The sequence below is a fragment of the Alligator sinensis genome, unplaced genomic scaffold (genome assembly GCF_000455745.1).
Source record: "Alligator sinensis unplaced genomic scaffold, ASM45574v1 scaffold77_2, whole genome shotgun sequence".
NCBI lineage: Eukaryota > Metazoa > Chordata > Crocodylia > Alligatoridae > Alligator > Alligator sinensis.
In genome coordinates, this window is record NW_005842016.1 from 2,839,923 (window position 1) to 2,864,403 (window position 24,481).

Genomic DNA, 24,481 nt, shown 5'->3' on the forward strand with positions numbered 1-24,481 from the left:
CAGGGGTGTTTGGGTGGAACTAAGGGACACTCTCCTGTTACCGCTGGCTGGAGAGTTTGCTTGTAAGGTGACTTTTGGGCCCCCCAGGAAGCTGGGACACCTCTACCTCCCCATAGCATTACAAATGAACAGCTGTCCATAGCCTAACACCATCACAGGGCAGTCGAGTATGTTCCTGTCTAGTTTCTTTTTTCCCCCATGTGTTTTATACATTTTTATGGAAAACAAAACATAATAAAAAGTGACAGTCCTAGAACACATGTACAACAATCAGGTATTTCATAAAGCTTTGATTTAGTAATTTTGCACTGATTTGTTTTAACATTGCCTTCTACTGTCTTTAATCCCCATTTCGTCGTATATAATGCTTGTATTTTGTCAGCTGTACAATTGCATGTTAAAAATGCTTATGTCAGTGCTTTGAACGCATGCTAATTTTTTTATGGTGTTCTCTAGTTTGTGTGTTACAAGTCATTTATCTCATTGGTAGTAGGCGTATAAGGGAGAAACTTGACTTTATAATCTAAAAAAATAAACTTCTGCTTCTTCCCTCTCCCGCTCCCAGTAGTGAAACAGAGGCTCCCTACTTCCCTGTGCAGTTGAGGTACATCCAGCTCAAACCTGGGTGAATCAATTTCTTTTTGAATGATTCAAAGTCATGCTTTGCTGCTATCCTGATTGACTTTGCATTCTCTCCAAATATAATAAAAGGCTAATAATGTAGATTGGGGTGCTCAACCTCTGTCCCACGAGCCAAATGCATCTCACAGAGCCATAGGTATCTGAGCCGCAGGGCTCCCCACAGATCAGGAAATTTGATGGCGGGGAAGCTTGGCAATAAATACAGCCACCTTCCCCTGCTGCCAAATTCCCAAATTCTGAGCCCTGCACAACAGGTTGGGGCCAGGTCACACACCCTCTCTCCACCCCCATGCAGCTGGATGCGGTTGGGTCATACCCCCTTTCATCCATGGAGCCAGGTTGGGGCCAGCTCAAGCCCCATTTCCCCCACCCCTGCAGGGCTGAGTCAAACCCCTTCTTCCTGTGGGGCCAGGTAGGGGCTGGGCCATGCTCCTTGCCACTGTCCACACAGCTGGATGGGGCCCTGCCGTGACTGCCCCATGCAGAATCAGAACCGTCTGCCAGATCCAGCCCACAGCTGTCCTGCACATTGCCCATCTGGTCTGCTGGCCAAAAAGGTTGAACACCAGTGACTTAGATTGTGTTTCTTGTTGAGCATTATTATGCTCAATAGTAAGAGAGGCTTGAGTATGGTATTGTTTTCAACAAACAGATTTAGGGCCCAGGTTGTAAAGGTATTTAGACACCTAAAATGCAGAAAAATACACTGATTGAAAAATCTGGGTGTCTAAGGCCCTTACATTTCTTTCAAGCTATCTTTAGATTTTTAGTTCAAATAGTTGAAGCTTACCTTCTAGCCCTGGGGGTTGTGCCAATTTTATCCCCAAACTGCTCAGTTTTGTAAAACTGGAATTAGGAAGCAGGGATGGAAAGGACCTCCAGAAGTCATTTACTCCAGTTCCCTGCCTGAGACAGGATCATCCCTAAGCAAACCATCCTATATAAACCCATTGTCTAACAAACTGTGCAATCAACTTTGACACAGTCACAAGCTAGAACACCTTAGTCTGCCACAAGTAAAGCAGGGGGATCACAGCAATCAGTATCCTGCTGCTGCAAAGGTTGTTAAAATATGCTTTAGAGATTCAAGGAAAAGGGCCATGCTCCACACTACAGAAGGCAGCAACCCCCTCTGAGAGCTATTTCTGTTTATTTAGCTAATGACTGGTAATGACAAATGCACAAAACTATCCATCATATCACCTGGTAACTAAGGTGCTTATGAGAAAATAAGGTTTTGATCCCCATTAGCCTGGACTAAAGGTCTTCTACATTTGGGAACTTTGCTCTGAAGGGATTCAAATGATCTCTTCAGTGCCCTAGCCATAAAGTTTTATCCTAGGCTGGGTCGGGGGGTGAAGAAGAGATTACATTACTCCGTTCTTCTTGAAGTTGTGTCAGTATGCAAAAAGGAAAATGTTCGCAGGTACTGGCTTGCTCATGTAGTTCAGTTTCTTGGGCAGTCTCCTGGGAGAACAGGACACTGGGCTAAATGGACTGTTGGTTTTACCCAGTATAGTACTTCTTATGTTTTTACAGGGGGACAAAGAAAAGCCATTGTCTCTCTCTCTCTTTCTTTACTTTCCATCAGATGATAGTTATGCTGCTGTAAATATGCTTCTGCTACTTTGTTATCCAATCCCCACCCTTATTAAAAAGGAAAAAAAAATTAATGGATTCACATCAACTTAAAAAATATAAAAGAAAAATCAAATTTGAACCTGCTATATTTTAAACACATAATAGCTGTAAATGCTCACTCTGTCTATTGCTTACCAGGGAAAGCTCCATAGGCTTCTTTCATACATATCTGATGTTCTTTGTATAACCAAAGTTGTGGCTCCAGTATTTTATCTCTGTTGGTTGATAGGTAGGTAGACAGGTAGATTCTTGAGTGGAGGGGGTGTGTGTGTATGCATATAAATAAATAACATTCTTGAGTGGAAGAGTGCCATGTAGCTTGATAGTCTGTGCGTGTATGCATTTCTATATCTATCTATATATGTCTACACACACACACGTTATATAAGCAGTTGAGATGTGATAAATGATCAAAACATGGAACATCTGCATTTTGTCATAAGTCATGCCATAATTAACAGATTACAGTGATTGAATGAAAGCTCATTTTAAAAACCTATTTTTTCACTCTTGGAATGAAAGAAATTGCTTATTTTTAGGTCCTTTCCATCTTTACTACTCTGTGATATGAGTGGAAAAAACAAGTTCTATGATATGCTACTACAGAAAATTCCTCCCTTTGGGCCATCAGCAGGTTTTAAATCCGAAATTTTGACGTCCATCTCAGACTGTATTAATTGAGAGTCAGAAGTTATTATTATTATGTGTACAAACCAGCTACTTGGAAAATATGTACATGCTTCTTTGACAAAGGATTATAAGTGTATCTAGTACCTGGGTATATGAAATACTGGAGACCAGGTTTTAAGTCATCCAAGGAGGAAACATACTGGTGATAGTGGAGGATAAAGAACATCTATTGACTCCTACATTAAGATTTCATCAGCTAATATACAATCAGTTAATCATTCATACAATATCTACGGACAGCAATATTGGTACAGTGGTGCACATTACCAAGCCTTCACTGGAGAGTTCAGTAGGGGTTGGTTTATTCTTCAGGGTGTTGGTCTCTTTTCTATAGCTGGGCTTCTCCAAAAAGTTAACTCATACCCCTTTCTTTACAAAGGATGGGAAAAGGATTGGTTTCCCTAGTACAAGTTCTTCTCCCCCCTTAAAGGGAAAGAGGTTGTTGCAGGTTATAGGGCCTTGATTTCTATCAATTCCCTGTATTGGGGACCCTCTAGGGACAAGTCCCTTTTATTCAGCTCTCTGGTAAACCTCCTTATATTTGCTCAACATTTAATCAACAATCCTTATGGGGGAGCAACCCTGGCAGGCAGCTTCCTGTGCGGGAATGCATCTAGACCAGAAGTGTCAAACTTACTGGGGACTGCATGGCTTCTTGCCAGCTGGAACCAAACCATGGAGCTTCTGGCTGTAGCTTCTGGCATTGCTATGTCAGAACCACTGGCCAAGGAGTTGATTTTGCTGCCATTCAGCCGCCAGAGCTGTGACTGCCTGAGCCTTAGTGTGATGGCCATCAGCCAGTGGGTGAATGCTTTAGTCACGAGCAGTGACCAGAAACCAAAAACTAAATTATAGGATATCATTCACCCCCTGGGTGCTGGCTACATTTATGCAGCAGCTCCAGCAGCCAGTGACAGAACTGAAGGCGCAGGCAGAAGAGGAGCTCCCCACTGTAACTCAATGCTTTGCAGAAAGCGTTCCGAGTTAGAGCAATCCCCTAGAACAAACTGAAGCTCACCGTTGGTTTCAGGGGGACAGGAATCTAGCTGCTGGCTTTGAGCTTGCAGCTGGTTTCCCCTAACAATGACCCCTCCTCCCACCCAGTTGGGCGCTGTTTTCAGAATGGAAGTGGGGGAAAGGGAGCAGAGGCAGCTCATTCTTGGGGTTCCCCAGCCAGAGCTAGAGGATGGGGTGGGTGGATTGGAGCCCCTTCAGGTTGGGAGAAGAGCTCCAACCCACCCATCCCACCTTCCAGCACCAGCTGAAAATACCCCAAACCAAACTTCCTCTGCTCCCTTTCCCACTCTTCCATTCTGAAAGCAGCTCCAAGGCTGGGAAGCAGTGTAGACACAAGGTACTGAAAACCATAGGTGGAGGGAGGAAAAAAATTGGGAGTGGGGGGCTGAGCACGCACACACATGCACATACATCCCCCCACCCCCAAGGTGGGAGAGTCTGCGGGGGGAGGGGAAAGGCCCAGGGGGGAAGCGGGTACTGCAGCAGCAAGGCGCAGACACAGGGAACAGAAGCTGAGCCCAGCTGCAACCCATCCATACCCTGTGCAAAGATCGGGGGTCCACGTGCCCTGCTTTCACCCCTCAGCTTCCCAGCACCATGCTGGCTCTGGAGGAACCACTGGGCTGTGCCAGGCTCGGGACCTGCTGTGTGTTATTTTCTTGTTGTTCTTAATAAATCCTTACATTTTTCACCCATAATTTTGTTCTTTGTCTGTTTAATATACCAATAATATGCCCAGGACAGCCTCAGTCCTGATAGAATTGACAATCTTGGCATCTCTTTCACCCCTAGGATTGATCAGGGCCCAAAACCTCCACCTGTCTTCTCCGAGTGGCTCAATGCACTATGCATTCTCATGCTGCACCTAACGGATCAGGCTGCTGCTTTCGTTTTAAACACAGCCAGAATAAACAATAGTAAGAATGTTCTCCTCCGCAAAATAACTCAGTGATTACAGCATGGAGCCAGGATGTGGTAGACCCAAATTAAATACCTTCCATAGGCCACAGAACGGGGTGGGCCACCTAGGTCATGGTTCAACTTTTAGCACATTAATTTATATAATCCACAAATGAGCAATTGTCATTCCAGTTAAAACTGTATAGCTATTTTTTTACCTGCATAGCTAGCTAAATTAACATGCTAAAAGTTGATCAGGCCATGGCCTGGGTGGTCCACCTCATTCTGCAGCCTATGACTTTCTCTGCCTACAATATGCTAATCTGGGAATTGGCAGCCTACAGCCAGTGGATCCGGTCAATCTTGGTGGTGCTCTGGCAGTAGAGGGACTTGCCTGTATCACAGCCAGGTGCGGGGAAAGGTGGCAGCTGCAATCAACAGCAGCTGGGTCAGAAGCGCCAGCCCATCTCACCTGAGCTGGGTTGTTTTGGCTTGCCCCTTGCAAAACGTTGCCAACCACTGTTCTAATCCACCTCTCAAGAGACTGCTATCATCAAAGGCTACAGGCTACTCAGGTTAAATTCTAGTTATTCCATTTTTTAAATTATATTTCAATATATTTTTTCATGGAAATAATGTTATGATTTTCAAATTCAGTTTCTACAAATACCATCTCTCTTTTAGACTTTTTCTGCTCAGGACAGACTTTTTAAAAGTGCTAACACGGTATTTTGAGAGACATCTGACCACTCCATGTCAGAGAATCACAGATTACATTATAATGTATTTAAGACCACTCTTCTGAGGTGCAGCAATACTGAAGAAATTTCTAAGAGATCTGATGATGGCAAGGAGTCTTAAGTAGTAAAACACTGAAGTGCAGGCTGAAGAAGGCAGTCATTTTTATAATGTACTATGTTCATTACTTTCCTCCTGACAAATGTCAATTGTTTCTTGATCTGGATGAAGGCAGGGAAGATTTTTCATTCAGTGAATAAAGCCCCAATCTGCTAACGTAAAAAGAAAAATGTTCATTTTCCAGTGCAACTGGCAGCGTCACAAGAGTAATCTGTTACTTTTTGTTTCTAGTTGCTACTGACATCATATATCACACCCAGTTTCTACAGCAAATACATCTGAGACTCAGCATCTGCAATAACACTTAGAGCAGTCAAATGTGGTACACTGAGCCACTGCACCTGGCCTGAGGGTCTCCCACAAGGTCCAGAAATCTGGTGGTGGGGGCAGTGACCATTAATATAGCCACCCTCTCTCCTGCCAAATTCCCAACCCCCAAGCCCCATGTGCCCAGTGGGACCCAGGCCACACCCCCTTTCCCCTGTGGCTTGTTTAGAGCCAGCCCCCACCCAGGGCCAGGTTGGGGTCAGGCCATGCCCACTTTCCCCATCGGGGCCAGGCTGGGCCATGCCCTCTTTCCCCACTGTGGGGCTGCGCTAGGACCAAACCATGCCCCTGCTCAGGGTCAGGTCAAGGCTCCTCCCCTCTTCCCCCGCATAGGGCCAGGCTTGAGCCAGGCTGCTCCCTGCCTCCCTCCAGGTGGACGGATTGTGGTTGCCACACTGGCCCTTGGCACTAAATTGGAACCACCAGCCTGTGGTTAGACCAAGGCCATCTGGTCTGCCTGGGAAAAGGGTTGAGGACCACTGATGTAGGTGGTTTCCTGCTGGGCTTCAGGCCAGATGCACAGAATGTATCACAACAAATTAAGGTAATCAATAAAAGGCAAGTACACATTGTAAAGTGATTGGTTTAGTGAGAGGCCTCCAATTATGTCAGACTGGAAGAGCAAATTTCAGCAGACTTACCAGAACTTCGACAAAAACTGCAGGACAGTCATGCCTAAAACCCAAACTCTTGAACAGTCTTTTTTAATTTTGGACATTTTAAAGCAGTGAGAGAATGGCAGGAGTAAGTCAGCAGAAGCAACTAAATGGTTCAACAGACAAGATTTATAAATATCTCTTTATTCCTAACTCTTGTTTTCCATCCAGGCTTCTAAAGATCCAGCCGCCAAATATTCTCTGATACTCATGAACAGGGATCCTGGTTTTCCCTGATAAAAAAAAAAATGCAAATTCTCCGAAAGAAAAAAAAATTATGAATTCTGTGATAAAAGCCCCAAAATCCATTATTAAAATGACAGGCCCCTCAAACTTCAGGCTGCCTGGCAGCCATGTGCATATACATGCACATGGCACCTCCTGCTCCCTCCCCCACCCCATTGAAGGCTGGAACTCTCCCAGCCTGCAGAATGCTTTTTGTAAAACTGCAAAATCCACGGGTTTCTCAGGCAAAAGGAGAAATCAGCATTTTCCTCTGGTAAAGAGGGATAATCCATGGGCTTTTTGTTTTTCCATGGGAAACAGAAAACTCGGATCCTTGCTCATGAACAGTCAGTTTCCTGAAACAGCTTAATATAAACCTACTGATTAATACTTGATTCAAACCTATTTCCTTTTGGTTTCTCACTTTTATTTGACAGGATTTTATAGAATCTATTTCATGGTTCAGCCCATTTCTCCTGTGTCTTCCCCATGGCCATTGAGATCTTTCATGCAGGAAAGTAGAAGAAAAATGAATTTGGAAAATAAAATAAGAAAGAGGTTTTGTAAAAGAAAAATGTATAGACACCTACCAGCAGAACTAATATCTGAATCCCAGAGCACTTAGCACAGGGGTGGGCAAAATACGGCCCGTGGGAGGCCATTCTATCTGGCCCACGGGGCCTCCAAAAAATGTAGAAAATTAATATTTCTCTGCCCTTGGTTCCTGCCAAAAATGACAGGAACCAAGGGCAGTAGGACCCAGGGGAAGTCCAGTGGGCACCAACAACAGTGGGACCCGCCCGGCCCCGCCCTCCCAGCCGGAAGCCCCTTCCAGGGCTTCTGGCCAGGGAGCATGGGGCTGCCCGCACCAGAACCACAGGTAAGTGGCAGGGAGAAGGGTGGAGGGAACCCTGAGCAGGGAAGGAGCTTGGGGAAGCGGCCCCTTCCCCGCCCCACGGCCGGCACCCTGTGCTGCAGCTGCTTCCAGCCCGTGTGGGGCTGCCTGTGCCTGCTCCGGACAGCCCCACGGGCTGCAAGCGCCTGTAGCAGGGGGAGGGACCCCGTCTCTTATAGCGTGAGGCTCTTGTCCAAAGCTGTCTCCATTCTGAATAAAGCTGTTGTGAGCAATGTGTGCTAGTGTTTGCTCCCTGCTCTGCTCTGGCTAATGAGCAACAGGATCCCTGGGCAATTGGACCGTCGTCTTCCTAATCATTGGGCACCACACGGAGTCATGGTCAAACATCTTGGCGTAGTCAGCAGGATTTGACACACATTTGGAGGGGATTGGCCAACCTGATCCAGGGTAAGGCCTAGCAGGCGTACTGGGTTTTCTTGGGCCTGGGTCTCCTCACATGTACTAGGTTCTCTTGGGCTGGCTCAGCTATCATACCCCGTCTTTTGCCTTTCCCCAGTAGCATAGCAGTGGGTTCAGAGGCTTTGTGTGTGGGGTCAGGGTGACCTCAGTGTTTTTTTTGTGAGTTGGGTTAAACAGAACGGGGGTCCACTGCAGGGGCCCCAAGAGAGGGGAGGCATTGGGGGAGTCCCTGTTCCCCCGAGCACTACCAGGAGTGACAAGAAATAACGGTCACAAGCTGGCAGAGGGTAGATTCACACTAGACATCAGGAGGCACTACTTCACAGCCAGGGCGGCTAGGACCTGGAACCAACTTCCAAGCGAAGTAGTGCTGGCTCCTACCCTGGGGGTCTTTAAGAGAAGCTTAGACGAACACCTTGCTGGGGTCGTTTGACCCCAGTACTTTTTCCTGCCATGGCAGGGGGGTCGAACTTGATGATCTTCTCAGGTCTCTTCTGACCCTACCAACTATGAAACTATGAGAGTCCGTCTAGCCTGGCTTGGACTACGGCAGAGGGTGGGGTCGAGGGAACTTTAAGTAAAGCAACTGCCCTCCAGGCTGGAGGTGAAATCTTTAGTTTGGAGTGTTAACAGTCTGGAGGTGAAATCTTGAACATCTGAGAGAGAGAGCTTCAAAGTGAAGCCTTCTTTCTGGCTGGATGTACCTTAACCCTGATGACAGCCCTGGGCTTAGTAGATATAGAATTGTTTAATTGTCTGTATTGTTGCTTTTTTATTTTTTGCTCTGTATCAATAAATTCACCTATTATCGACTGGCAGTTGTTGTAGTCAGTCTAAAAGTTGTGCCCACACAGCAACTCCACCAGGACACAAGAGTAGTAACCTGACTAATCAGAGAATTTGTTAATGCAGAGTGATTTGTTTTAGAGGGATTAGCTGAAACTTGTAGTAAAGTAAAGTTATATAGGAAGTAACCAAAGTTATAAGTGCTGTGCAGGAGATGTTGTTTGTTACTGCTGACCAGGAGACTTTGTTTTTCCAAGTCAGGCAGAGTAGTGGACAGGAGTATAGGCTGTGGAAGTATATGCCGTAGTCCGCTTAGAATTAAGTAAGAACCTCCTGTGGTGTTTACAATAGGAAGCTAAAAAGCAAAGAAAGTCATCTCTCTGCTAAAAAGGCTGTGTGAATGAACAGGGTTCTTTAAGTCTAAAATACCTGGGAAAAAATAATTACAGCTTTCTGTGCAGAAAGAACAAAAGCAAGTATCTGTTTGCTGTGGAGTTTATAAAGTGTAAGTTACCAGTGCAGGATATAGCAAGGCAGTGTTATCCAAGCAGTATAGTTTCAAAGACAACAAAAACAGTTAGAGAAATGTAAAACAGACACTCTAGAATCCTGTGAGTAGGCTCACCGCCGTTCAATGCAAATGTGACAGGTGGGTGGGACCGGAAGTCCCGCCCCCTTAGCCCCGCCCCTTCCCCTGTATGGTGCGTGACATCACCAGCCCCCCCCACCCTAATCACATCTTGCGTGATGTCACCAGCCCTGAACCCTGACCCCAGTCACATGGTGCGTGACACCAGCAACTCCGTCCCCACCCGTCACATGGTGCACATCAGCAACTCCTCCCCCACCCCCAGTCATGTGGTGTGTAACACCACCACCACATGGTCCATGACAGCCAAAGGGCAGCCAATGCAGACCCCCAAGGCCCAACCCCTCGTGCTGCAAGAACCGCCCTAGATCACGTGGTACAGTTATGACCTATCAGGTCCCAGACTGCTTTAGCCCCCGGAGCACAGGCGTGGCCTATGGGGTGGCGGTGTGACCCCTCTAACAAACCGCCCCACCACCCCCGACCAATTGGCAGGGGTTTCAGAGGCCTCAGACCTCCCAAGAATGACGCTGAACCAAATGGAACGAGTAGAGGGGGTGGGATTTAGGCTGCAAGCCCCACCAGGTCTATCTGCTTTCCCAAACAACCCCTCTGTTTATCTGAGACCATGGTAAGGGAAGCAGGGGAGGATATGGATTCTTTCACAATGCCTGTAGGCCCACTCACTACAACCCCAAGACGGCCTCATAGAAAGCATTACTGTAGAAATAGTTTTGAGGAGGCCAGGCTCCTAGCCCAAAGACTTTGAGATGCCTGACCCTGTTTGGGAAGACCCAATGAAAAGGCAAATGGAAGAGGTGCAGGCCCCTGAATTAGACATTGAGAATTTGGAAGATGGTATCTTTGTGCCAGAGCCTGCATGTGAAGTAGAGGTCATCGCAGAGGAGAGACTGGTAAGAGACTTGGAGCATGGTTGTGGGGGCACTTAGATTTTTAAGGTAGTGGTGTGGGTTCACTTCATGGCATGTATGTGTTTGGAAGTAGCTAAGGACTGATTAAACAGCAGCTAACTAACTTGAAAATCAAAGGGATAACCCTGAATGTGGCCAACAGTGAAAAAGTTAACTTTGAAACCTTGAGAGATCTTGCTCTAGATTATGAGGCAAATCCCGCTGGGGACACCCCTAAAACAATCGTGATACAACAGCGCTCTATTGTCAGGAGCAAAAGCAAGTGGACGATAGAAACCAAAGCCTTGAGAAAACTGCAGAAAGTCGTTTATGACAAAAGGGTCCTCACAGAAAACTTTAACAGTCTCCCCTATGGTTTTTAAAGATGGATATGCAATGGAAACACCCCTTTTCTGTGATTTTGGCAGGCCCTAGCAACTGTAGTAAAAGTTACTTAATGAAAAACCTTCTGGATCACGCTGATCGAATGTTGTCTGTTATGCCTGAAAATACTGTGTGGTGCTATAGCTGTTGGCAGCCTTTGTATAAAGAACTGCTTTGTAAATATCCTTTTATCAAGTTTGTGGAGGGTCTACCGGACAGTCTCAACGACTACTGTTTGCTTCCTCCTAATAAAATAAATACGGATGTGGTAGATGATTTGATGGACTCTGCTTGTGACAGCAGCAAAATGGAGAAAGCCTTAGCATTATGTATATAGTTCAAAATGTTTTCTGTCAAGGGAAAAGGAGCCGCACCATTACCGTTAACACAAAAGATATGGTTTTGTTTAAAAACCCCAGGCATAAGCTACAGATAGTGTCCCTGGCGCAGCAGATGTACCCAAGTAAGGCCATTCTTTCTAGAAGCTTTTGAGGATGCCACTAAAACACCTTACGGGTATCTGGTGGTTGATTTAAACGTTTCTATCCCGGATGCTTTAGATTAAGAACTGGGTTTTTTCCTCCCGACCAACCGGCTGCTTACACTGTTAAAAAAACAGCAGGTGGGAATAAAAAGAGATGATGTAGCGGCGGCCTCTTCTTACCTCCCGAGACGGTGGAAAGGAACATGTCTAACCACGTAAAAAGAAATTTGGCTGTCTTAAAACTGCTTCTTCAATCCTCCCCACAGCAGAGAAAAACTGTACTCTGCTCAGTCTCTGAAGATTTAGTAGCGGCCATTTCAGAAATTGCTCTGAACCTTAAAAGGAAACATCCCTTTGATACTGCATCAAATTTGCATCCACCATGAAAATCTCATCGATGAATGTTTGTTCATAAACTTTTTCAAACCTCCCTTAGGTCCTAGACACCCTCACATGGTCTCCTTTTCGAAACACAGGTGCTACTGGTTTTATTTTCAAATACTCCCCATACATGGCTCTCCACACCTGTTGAGAGTTTGTGAAGTTCACATCAACAGGCCTGGTGTGGGTAGTTCTGTGAAAACTGTGGTTGTAGCTCTATATAAACTCTGGTAACACATCAACGTAGTGACAGGTGTTGCAGGCTGTAAAATACCTCCACATCTTTGATTTTAATGTTCTGTTAAACCTCTCTACCACCAATGCTTTCACTTCACTATTTGTCACAGAACGGTGAATATTATACTGTTTTAACAGGTTGCTTAAAGACTTATTTAAAAATTCTTTTCCCCGATACAGTCTGTAATTTTCAAGGTACACAACCCTCTGTAAAAATGGTTTTAAAGGCCCAAGCTATTTCACCGCCTGACTTGGCTTTTAGACCCATGGCCCAGGCATACTTTGATAATATGTCTATCACTGTTAAGATGAACTTAACCCCACGATTGTGCTTGGAAAATTGCTGCATATCCACCAAATCTGCCTGCCATTGCGCATCAATATCTGAAACAACAGTCTTGTTTCCTTTAAAACGTCTTCTCGCCAGTTGGTGTAGGGTGTAAGCGTCCTGGTCTGAAAGCCAGGCGGCCACCCCGCTTCTGTTCAGAACCTTATTCTGCTTTTTCAAAAAGCGTGTTCACCCCACCAAAACTGCCAGCTTCACCAGGAGAGTAATAAACTTCCTTTAACATAGCCTCCTGTGTAGACGTGTCTGGTAACTGCTGCCCCCACACCCACCCCACGCTAACACCCATGTGGTGCATTCAAACGCTTGAGGACAAATTTAAACCAAGGCACAAAGATACTATCTTCCAAATTCTCGTCTAATTCGGGGGCCTGGGCCTCCTCCATTTGCCTGTTCATTGGGTCTTCCTGAACAGGGTCAGGCATCTCAAAGAGTCTTTGGGCTAGGAGCCGGGTCTCCTCCTCAAAACTATTTCTACGGTAACACTTTCTATGAGGCCATCTTGGGGTTGTGGTGAGTGGGCCTACAGGCATTGTGAAAGAATCCATACCCACCCCTGCTTGCCTTATGGTCTCAGATAAACAGAGGGGTCGTTTGGGAAAGCAGATAGACCTGGTGGGGCTTGCAGCCTAAATCCCACCCCCTCTACTTGTTCTAATTGGTTCAGCATCGTTCTTCGGAGGTCTAAGGCCTCTGAAACCCCCGCCAATTGGTCGGGGGTGGTGGGGTGGTTTGTTAGTGGGGTCACACCACCACCCTGCCACCCCATAGGCCACACCTGTGCTCCAGGGGCTAGAGCAGTCTGGGACCTGATAGGTCATAACTGTACCACGTGATCTAAGGCAGTTCTTGCAGCATGAAGGGTTGGGCTTTGGGGGTCTGCATGGGCTGCCCTTCGGCTGTCATGGACCATGTGGTGGTGGTGTCACACACCACATGACTGGGGGTGGGGGTGGAGTTGCTGATGTCACACACCACGTGACTGGGGGCAGGGGGCAGGGCCTTCCAGTCCCGCCCACCTGTCACACTTGCATTGAAGGGCGGTGAGCCTATATACTACTCCTGTGTGTACCAGAAACTAAAAGCAGGAAGCACAGAAAGAAACAAAGGTATGTTACTAGACATCTATTCAAGCAGTGCCAGAGAATTTGTGATTAGAAGTGAGAAGAGAAACTTTGTTCTCTCCCCCTTGCTGCTCCAGGAACAGTGAAAAGCCTAAAAGAGATAAAAATTGTTAACAGCTGTGAAAGTAAAGATCAGTGCCCAGAATTAATTTAAGTTACTCTGGGCACGGAAAAAGGGAGTAAGCTTATCAGAAGCATGTTTTGTTTTTCTCTGCAGAGGCGTAGTTTAAAGGTTTTTTTTTTAAGGTGGAAAACGTGGCTCTGGCAGCTCTAACAGTGATCTTTTCTGTGCCCCTTTTCTGGACTGCTAAATTAAAACTCACTGTTAGAGCTGCCAGAGCCAAAAGCCTGCAATCTCAACTGACCCGAGGGGGGGGTCAAAAAGCCCAAAAGTCAGAGACTGTGCCCATAAGAAGTAAAAAAGATCAAAACTGGAGAATAGAAAGTTTAATCTTGAGTATGACCTGAAACTGCTACCCTCCTAGATATGGTTAGTGTAGTAACGCTACCTGTAGCAGGGTAGGCTCTGCAAAATGCTGCATAATAACCACACTAAGGAAGAGGCAAAGGCAAATACAGAGTGCCTTAAAACCCTAGCTCCCACCTTCTTGTGAGTTATCCTTCATTAACAAAAAGCTAAGGGGAGCATACTCCAACAGAAAAGCCCTTGATGCAAACCAAGGAGAAGAAATGTGTGGCATAAAACGCCTGCCACTTTAAGAGAAAAAATACTGCTATAAAAGCAGCCTCTGCAAGATGCAAGGAGAAGAAATTTTTTAATGAACACCAACCTGGCTGTAAGCCAAGCAAAGCCAGCCACAAGTGTATGAAAAACTAACTAAGAGGGTGAGCCCCTCCCTTTTTTGCTCTTGTATTTTACAGGATAAAATCATCACTGAAGAAGTTTGCTAAGTACAAAAAAAAAAAAAAAAAAAAAAATCAAGCTTAACTCTGTTGTGTAATGATTGTATTTTACTAAGTCTGTAAAATGCTGTTATTATAAGTAGTTGTCATATCAACTATGTTGAATTATAAGCAAAACTTCTTGATAAGCTATGAAATACCTGAAGAGTGGCTACAAAATGATACATCACGCAGAGCATCACCTCCATAACCTCGCAGAGTTCAGCCGTGCCAAACATCAAGACAGCTGACTAAATTGTTCATTTTATTGTCATCCTTTGTTTCCCTTTTGTATTTGTTTTGTGTGTGTTAAAATTAATGTCTTTTAGTTTGTACAGTAGAAATAGTAATGTAATATGGTTTTATTAATTCCCAAAATTTGTGTAAAAATTAGAAACACAAAGTAAAATGATAATCCTAAGAAAAATCAGGGCCTTCCTGTACAAATAGCATACCTAGTCTCCATGACAAGTTAAAAAAAAAAAAGTCTTAACCCTTAACCCCTATTCCAACTTTTATAAAATGGAAAGGCACTAATAGTGCTATAATAGCACCAAGCATCCAGTTAATGTTCAGCTGCATATTCATGCCAATAAAAAAAGAAAATATCCCTATAGTACCATCATTCCAGTTCCTGGCTCGGTCCCAGGCTAGAAAGCAAGTAGCCTAAGCACTCTCTCACCCACTGCCAATGATAGGCAAAAAGGTCAGTCCTCTGTCCAAGTAACAGAAAAGCACTATCTACCGTGCCAGGCCCAAGGGGTGTATTGTGAGGGGAGAGCGATGACCTCTGGAGAATCGGCTGGGTTTCTCTTTTGCTGCCTATACTAATTCTGTGAGGGAGTGTTAGGGTGACAATATGGATTGTGGATGTTGGGGTAACATTATGGAATATGGGAGTGCTGAGTGTGCAGCTGAATGAAGGTTTTAACCTGTGTCTCAGCAAAAACCTGCTGGTCACAAGACTAGCTAATATATTAAAAGCAACTAACTTTGCAAATGCTTAAGCAAGCAGTTTCCTAACAAAAGGATAGTGTGTAAACGTATGATTTGCTATGTAAGAATAAGACGTAGCCCACCAGCTATCATCAGGAGATAAGATGGAAGTGAAACCTTGGAGACAGTGCTGAAACCAGCAAAGAACAAGAAAGAACCAGCAAGTGACTGAGAGTACCAAAGTTCATGGTCTTACTCATGCGCTCTTATCAGAGAGGCATGTAAATGAATGAAATGCATAAGCAATGCCATGTTAATGAAGCAAACAGTAAACAGAGGCGGAGCTTGAGATGAGAGGAGAAATGGGTAGAACAGAAGGCAGGACGAAGGAGGAGTGAATGTTAATGAGTATAAACCAAAGTATAAATGTAGGAACAATAGGATGAACCTATTGTTCAGGCAGGACCCCATCTCTTATGGCATGAGACCCTTGTCCGAAGCTGTCTCTGAATAAAGCTGCTGCGAACAACGTGTGCTGGTGTTTGCTCCCTGCTTTGCTCTGGCTAATGAGCAACAGGATCCATGGGCAATTGGACCATCGTCTTCCTAGTCGTTGGGCGTTGCGTGGAGTCAGGGTCTAACATAAGGGAGTGAGTAACACTTTAAAATCACCTCAATGAATCATGAGCCAAATTTCCTTCTGGAAAAAAATGGGACAATTGTGCTCAAATCTTACTGGGAATCAAATCTTACTGAAAGTCTAAAGGCCTTTGAAGCCAGTTTTTAAATGAATTTTGAAAATGAGACGGCTCCTCGGCCACTCAGAAGCTCTTTAAACAAGATATCTTGTATGCAGAGGGAGATACATTGCTAGTAATGTTCTGTTTTTCCAATAGTCTGGATGACCCCAGTAATTTGTTATAAGTACACAATTAACTTTAACCCAAAGCTAGCTCTAAAGACAATCTACACCATTTTGGCTCACGCTGGGGACAGTACAGACCTTCAGTGTGCTAAGAACAGGTCAGGTACAGATTGTTCCAGTATGATGGGCTTACTCCTATCTCCCATTCCTACTTTCAGAAGAATTTCCAGAAGAGATGCTTATAAAGAGCAATCACAATATTTGAAGTTTGAAGTCTGGAACATATAGCAGCTGTGCAAGGTTTATAATGTTGTAGAGAAGTGAATCTTTCATATTCTGTGTTGCACAGCCACAAAAGGTATGTTTGGACCATCAAAAGGAAGAGCTAGCACAATGTAATGAAGCATACTATGCCTTCTCCATCCATACCCAATTTAATCACCACTTTCCTGCTTCCTTTTGATTCATGGTCAATGGATGCTAACATAGTTATGTGACTTGCTAGTTGTTCAATGACAAGGTTAAACATGAGGAAACAAACAAACAAACACAAAAATCACATTGCTTACCCATTGCTGCAATTAAAAGACAAACAGCTTCCACAATGACTCCAGGAAAAATCATATGAGCTGAATCTGTGAAAAACACTGTAATATCAGCCTCACTTTGATCAGTACTTGTAGATCATGTCTCAAGAGAGTTATTTCCGTATTATTCATTCCATCCAGGAAGAGCACATACCAACTGCGGAGGCTTCCTCAGCCTGACGAAGGGTTTTTAAACCCGAAAGCTTGCTAAGAATTTTTTTCCCCAACTATTTAAGTTGGTCTAATAAAAGCTATCAGATTCACCCAAAGAACTTGTTCGCCTATTTCCTTTAAGCTATTTATTCCTTTTTAAATTATTTCAATCTGCTAATTTAAAATTAAATGTTGTTTTATAAATGGCTTACACACACACAAACCCCTGATCTATCTTAGATACTAGCAGGCCCAGGTGCCATCTTTCCTGCAGAACTGTGCATTTTGAATGCGTTTTAAATGTCTCATGTCCAATGAAGTTTTGATTTTAAAAAGATATTGATTCCATTTTAGTAAAACCAAGCTGGAAAACTGTCTTCCCTCTACTGACCTTGTTCTCCTGTGTTTCCTTAATTGCCTTTACTGACCTTCCACCTATTTGCTACTGGCACATATATTCTTCAGCAATCTCTGCCTTCCACGTCTGGCACAGTAAGAACTGGGACAGGGCTTTTACCACCTAATTTATTAAGCTGTAAAGAAACTTCTTCTAATGTAAGCACAACACTGTTGCTGCTACAACCAAGTTTAGTTTCATTGTCTCTCGCGTTGTGATGACTCCTCTTCTCTGAAAGCAAGGATACTCCCTACTGCAAAGTTTTGCCTCCAGAACTTTAGTCAGCTTATTGCTATCAATTCTGCTATAATGCAGGAACAGATCGTCCTTCGCAGTTTTGGCTGGGCCATGTGTCCACACTGGGGGAGGCTGTGTTGGGATCGAATTCCAGGGCTTACAGCTTGCTGACACCACTCTCTCACTGGAGTAGATTCACCCCACCATTTTGCTAGTGGGCATCAGCAGCTGAGCTTCTTTCAGGACCTGTCTATACTACAGAGTTGATACTGCTATTGTTATGTCAGCAAAACTCCTTAAGGAAGACACCGCATATGCAATCTAAGTATCATCTAGGTTTCCAGATAACCACAGCAGTCTAGCAGCAGTGGCAGAGGCTTTAACACATGCTAACAACCAGAATACAAATTGTCAAGGGACTTGGGGTACAAACAGTGGCTGGTATCATTCACCAAATCCTGTGTTGCTATGTCATCACTGCTAGTTCAAACCAATACAAGTATGGAAGCACATGCTACAATTAGTTTTTCATTTGCCATGTAGATAACCTTGGCTGATCAATCACTTGTTGGTGTTTGTGACCATATTACAATCATTCATTTTTAAGCTTAAAAATGTACAGTACAGTGGGGTGAGACAGATACTACCCCAATTAATTCACTAATCTATTTTACAGCCACATCAGAACTCCCAGGTGACACAGTGAAAATGCTGAGTTGCACAGAAGTGTAATGGAGGGCATCACCATTTCTTGAAAATATGTCCCAACATTATCAAACAAACCCTGCTGACTCTTCAGAGCCCCATACACAGCAGTGTAACTGGTGCAGGGGAGGGGAGGAGCAGGGCACCCGACCCAGGGTCCATCTGAAAAGGGGCACCATATGGCCCCCTCCCTCCAGGAGTCTTTTTGGGAATGGATTCGTGCCCAGGACTGTATCGGGGGGAAGGGAGGGGAGGGGGAAAATGACACTGCTGAAAGGAATGACTTTGCCATGGGAGGCACAGCCACGCACCAAAGGGGGAAGAAAACAAGGTCCACAGGGAGCCTGTGCTGCAACCTCCCACAGCAGCCCAAACGCATGCTGGTACAGCAACAGCTGCAACACTAGCAGCTACCACCCAAGGGAGGAGTCAGAGCAAGTAAGACTCTGTTCCCCGTTTTCTTCCTCCCCCATCCCCACCTCTCCAGTGGTCTGCATGGTTTCCCTTTCCCAACCTCCCACTCCATGTCTGCCCCAGGCACTGAAAGAGCTCTGTGCCTCTGCCCATACACATCCCTCCTCAATTTTGCAAACCCAAACTAAACCAACAAACAATTAAGGGCACGGTAAGAGGAAACACCTACTTACTCTGGAGGTTCAGAAGCAGGACGGTTTCATTCCAGCTAACTTCATTGCTGACCTTGCAGGAATAATTGCCATTATCAGACTGTATTACATTCTGTAGGAGTAATATGCTGTTATTAGAGTGGAGCTGATAGCGGCTGTTTGCTGGAAGAGGCTCATAATTCTTTCTCCACTCATAAGCATCCACTTTCTCTGCTGCCACACTGCACACCAATTCAACAGTGATTTCCGGCTGTGTACCATTGTGAAAGTTGTGCTGGAGTGTTGGCTTAGGGGGGGGCTCTGGAAGATATCAAACATTTTGTCATCATTATTCTAAAAACCAGAAATGCAAAGGCATCCCCAATTACCACATTTTTTCACATACCACATGATCACAAAATAGCTAATACACCTTGTTTTGGGGAAGCAGAATAAAGAAAAAAGGATTTTTCCTTGGAAAAAAAAGGGCAAGGTAACAGGCAGTATTACCTGCCACTGCAAGGCTGCAGGCTCTGGCCATGGGGAGTGGGGATGGAGGCCTCATTCTCCCTCCTCAAGAAAAGACTTGACTTGTTAGGAATCAGGGAAGTAAAGGTAATGCTGCTCCTACAACAGCTACAGAATTCACCCTTCTGCAGCCACAATTTGCAGCCTAATTCTAATTGTGTACAGACCCACACTCTTATAGCTTTAGTTCAGTTTGTAGTTATGAGTGGGTTAAACCAGTAGCTGTTGCAGTAGCAGCAGAAGGATGGGAAAGAGGAACAGAAGCTGAGGAGAGGAATCCTATCCCAGCACCAGGTGGCTGGAGCCTCCAACCCCTGTAGAAATCACCTCCTTTCTGTTTAACACACTCATCCCAATTTTCCAAAGCTCGTTTAGGGGAAAGGTATTTATCTGCATGCTGTACACACACTATAACTTACAATAATAAAGCAAGTGTTCTCTGCCTTAAAGTAACATATTGTAACAATAGGGGATGGCACAAGAAATTATTTCGTGTTGATCTGTAGCAGCATATGAAAAAAAGGAGGGGGAGTGGGACATAGTGGAGTCCTGTTAATGACACAGTATGCGAGAGGCTTAAATAGCATAAATGAAGGCATTTCCAATTACAGCTCTCAGAGCATTTTTATATCCTGCATTGCTCTGAAGCAATATGGTATGTTGTATTACAGTTCTATACATAGCATTAACTCTAATGCCTGGAATCATTTGCTGGAGGGGAACTTCACCTGTGAGAAAACTCTGCCCACAAGAATACGTGTTATACATTGCATTAGCCTGAATTCTTGTTATTTGTGAAGCGATGCTTAAGAAACCCAAACTAATTATAGTAACAGCCTCACAATGTCAGCCCTTAAAAATAATCAACGTAATGGCAAACGTGCTTTAATGGAGAAATCCTAAGATTACAAACAAGTCAGAACGTTCCACAAAATCTGAAATGTTCCTATAAAAAAAGAGTCTGGCAAAAGCTAGGACCTGTCCCGTTCCAAAGCAATGTATAAGCAAGCTCTGTAAAGAAATTTCTTTACATCTGGCATAGATGGACAAGTCATCATCAGAATTAAGCAAAAGAAGTTAACTCCCTCAAGGACATACATAGGGAGTGAAAACAAGAGTTGATGGGACAGACCAAACCTTCTGTATAACATGGTTCGCTGCATTCTTACACTGGCCATAATGACACCTTTATATTACTGCAACATGCAACAACATGGCATTGGTACATGCAATTTCTGTTTAACTGCCTCCATGCATTAGTAGGTTTGTATCAAGTTAGCGCAAAACCGAACTGCAGATCAATAAACACAGGACTTACTGATAACCTCCAGTTGGATCCATTTGCCAGTGGTTGTTGATAGTCTGTACCTGTAGAGGCCTCCGTCGTTTAGTTGCAACTTTCGTAGTCTCAGGGACCCATCAGTTTCATTGAAATCAGCATCATCTTGATAGTTTACCCGGATTTGCAAATCATGGGTCTCCACATAATACATTAAGATAAGAAGCTCTTTGGTGACACTTTCATCTTTTTAATACTCCCACTTTATAAACTTACTGGTGCCAATTTGCTCTGGTCCAGGCAGCACCACAGCACAGCCCACAGCCCCAAACAGTTTCTTTCCCGTTGGTGCAAGACCATTGGATTGATATGAAAAAAATGTTCCCGCTGCAAAAAGAGAACGTCAATGATTATGGTCAAACTCAACTATTATGGAAACAGTAAAAACCATCCCTCAATTAAGGTGTGATGTCCTTTTCATGAAAACCCAAATTTTGTCCTTTCTTATCTTGTAAAAGGCCATTTCTGAAAGCGTATGTTGCCTGTAATCATCATTACCTCTGTCTGTACTGAGTACAAGTACTGACAGCGTGCCTGGTACACTGATTAAGGCTCACAACCCAGTCTTTGGCCCAAGGGGGAAATTATGGCATACAAGCATCATGTTCTTGGGTACCTTTGGGTCTTATTCAAAGCTCAGAGAAGCCTGTCAGTTTTGGATGAAAACCTGCATGCCCCTCCAGAGGTCTGGGCAATTACACTTTCATTATCTTCTCCTTTGACATCATACAGACTTATATGAAGCTCTTAGTTCAAACCGTGTATTATTCAACATATCTGCCTGCATGTACTCTCCAAAATCCTTAGGAAGTAATTAGCTGTAAGTTACCAAGTACATCAATTAGTCAAGACATTAGTGCAGAGAATAATTTTTTTCTCTTGACCAAACACAAGGCAAGGATTCATTCCGTGGCGATTCCCATTAAATGTCTCCTGGGCTAGGACCAGTGATGGTCAACCAGCATGTCATAGTACCCTGGGGTGCCATAATATCCTTTTAAGGGTGTTATGGGTGCCACACAATAAGCACTGCTAAATCTGCAAACACATACACGAGTCACAAAATAAGCCCAGATTTTTCTAACAGAAACCTACTGTATCAAAAATATTCTGACCTGCTGTGGTCTTTCTGAATTCTTTGCCAAAGAAGAATTGCTCTATTTTCCCAAGAAGAACGAGTCATGAATGAGTGAAGAATAGGTGAAAGCTAAGATCTAGCTTTTCCTGAAGGGATGTCTAAGGCTGAGAACTGCTAGGCTAGATACAATTTTTAGATGCGTCCCCAAATTTGGGATGGGGGGGACCTGAGACTCCTTCAGGGAAGCAGGGGAGAGAGTTCAGAAGACCAAGGGAACATATTAGAAAACACAATTATAGATTAAAGCAGTTAAGCAGTAACCCATCAGGGTTCAGTAAGTGAAATTAGGCATCACACCACCCACTGTGCAGGGGCATCAGTCAGTCCTCAATGGATCCTTCTGTCCTACAGTAGGATTTGGCTGGAGCGTGCTGATGCTCCAGCTGGGGCTAAAACCCAGAAGTTACTACATAGAGGATCATACCCATCTGCTCAGGGTCAGACAGACTGCCACATTTAGGATCAGGAAGGAATTTTATCCCATGGTCAGTTTGGCATTAACTGTGGTGTTTTTTACCTTTCTCTTTCAGGAGGCATGTCTCTCTTATTTGGACATCTCAAATGTACTTTAATAACACCTGCAGTAGTGGCAAGACATGGACAGTGCCTCATCTTCCTGCTCTACCTGTGGCAAGTTAGGGTGTTCTTGGTGTTTTGGGGCAATATCCCTTGTGTCCTAGCTGCCTGCAGAGGGTTTGGGATTGAGAATGTGGTCCAAGGGTAGAAAGGTAAGAAAGGTTTATTGACTTAACAAAAACACAACTACGCGTAGTATACTAAGACAGATAATGACAGACGATAATAATTCGCATCGGCAACTTATCGGCAGTCCCCTCTGATGCCCGATGTACGACAAGTTTCTCTTTCCACAAAGCTCAGCAAAGTCAGGCGTCCCTGATCAGTGCTGTCCGAGAGGTACCGGGAGGGACCCTGGTATTCAGTCCTTGGGCTCCTCCAGATCCAAGGGCCCACTGAATCCAGGCCAACAGCTAATCTGTAGTTCATTTCACAGAGCTGTATCTTCCTTCTAAATGATTTCTGGATGTGCCAGCCAATTTATAACTTCTGAGCTGTGAGATAACGTACAACTATTCAGATTCTTTTTACTTCAACTGTCCTTAGACTGACCAATAGCAGTACAAGCCTTGCATTCTTCTGATAAGGCTAATTTTAACTATGCCACAGGGCCTACCATCACTACTTCTATAAGGCTTTGCTAAATTTACTAGGCCTCATACTACGTACAAGGCCTCACTACATCTTAGACTTTAATTAGGCTCTTAGCAACAACATATAGCTTAATATCTGAACAAATGATAGAAAAACACTTGGTCTAATCTTCATAGAGCCTTCAGCAAGCACCTTTATCTCACAGACATAATTTTCAGCTGTTACACCCTTGTAGTTGTGCAACAGGGTAGTTTTGCGTAGTTTTAGGCAGAGGATGGACAGGCATGAAATGACAGGTCTGGGACCATTTGGGCAGGGATGATCCTGCCCTGATCAGGGAGCTGAACTAGATAATCACCTGAAGTGCCTTCCAGCCCTACTTTTCTATGGTACTGTGGTTAAATTACCAGACTGGATCTCACCCAACATCATCATGGGTCTAGTATGAGACTGCTCTTCCAAGAGGAACGTGACTCTGGAGAAGCCTGGGCCATCTGACCATGAGGAATGCCATTATAGTGAACATTGTACAGCTTACTCAGACACACCTCTTGTCTGGAAACCCTCAGAGACAGAATGGCCCTCCATTCCAATGCAACTTTCCTTCAGAGATTTCCACTCACCACAGAGCAGCATGTCTGACTCCACCTAATGACTGTCCCACATGGAATGGAAAGATGTGGGGGTACATAGTATACATTTGGCATGAACTAGAGGATTAGAACAACTAAAAGCATGTCATGATTCCCCAGGGGAGCACTTTCTTAGGACCGCTAGTCTCACAGTCTCTTGGAGTAACCCTTGAAACTAGTCACACTTGAGTCCTAAAGACACTTTGACAGACTTGCTGGTACAAACATCTCCCCCACCAATTCAGTTGGTCCAACAAAAGATATCAGCAAAAGACACCTTGCTTCTCTAAAGTACCTTCCTCATACTCAACAAAGTGTGAAAACTCCCCAGCTGCAGGGCTGGAGTTCCTTTGATATTTCAACCTAGGCAACATAGCTCTGTGTTGCTTTGTTTTTGTAGAGGTGCATTTAGTGACTTAGGTTGCCATCCACCTCCTGCCATTGCTGTATCTAGCCAATGCAGCTTCCATATGTAGCCTGGCTGCAGCAGAGCAGAGGCAGCACTGGACCCCTCCACACCAGCTCAGCTGGGGACAGCTACAGTGGCAGTGGTGGGCAGAGGAGGAGAAGAATGGGAAGGAATGTGCAGTGAGCATGGAGGGGAAGGAAGCGGGGGGAAGATTCTCACCTGCTTGAAGGACTTTTTAGAAGTCCCCACTACTGATCCTGCAGCCCATTATGCCAGTAATGGAGGGGCGGGGGGGGTCCCAGGTGCTAGGGTGCAGGCACCCGTGCAATACAGGTCACTGCTGCTGAAACCCACTTCCTGAAAT

General features: G+C 44.6%; 1 protein-coding gene across 1 annotated transcript; it reads right to left on the reverse strand.

Moving 5' to 3' along the window:
• Positions 1 to 5,701: 5,701 nt before the first annotated feature.
• Positions 5,702 to 21,095, reverse strand: LOC106722102 (carcinoembryonic antigen-related cell adhesion molecule 15-like; the record flags this gene model as incomplete). The annotated part of the gene is given in 4 exon segments (XM_025202177.1): positions 5,702 to 5,897; positions 16,787 to 16,864; positions 18,944 to 19,222; positions 20,748 to 21,095. Coding segments are annotated over 4 exon segments (725 nt in total), but the record flags the coding sequence as incomplete, so codon positions are not given.
• Between the last annotated feature and the right edge of the window lie 3,386 nt (positions 21,096 to 24,481).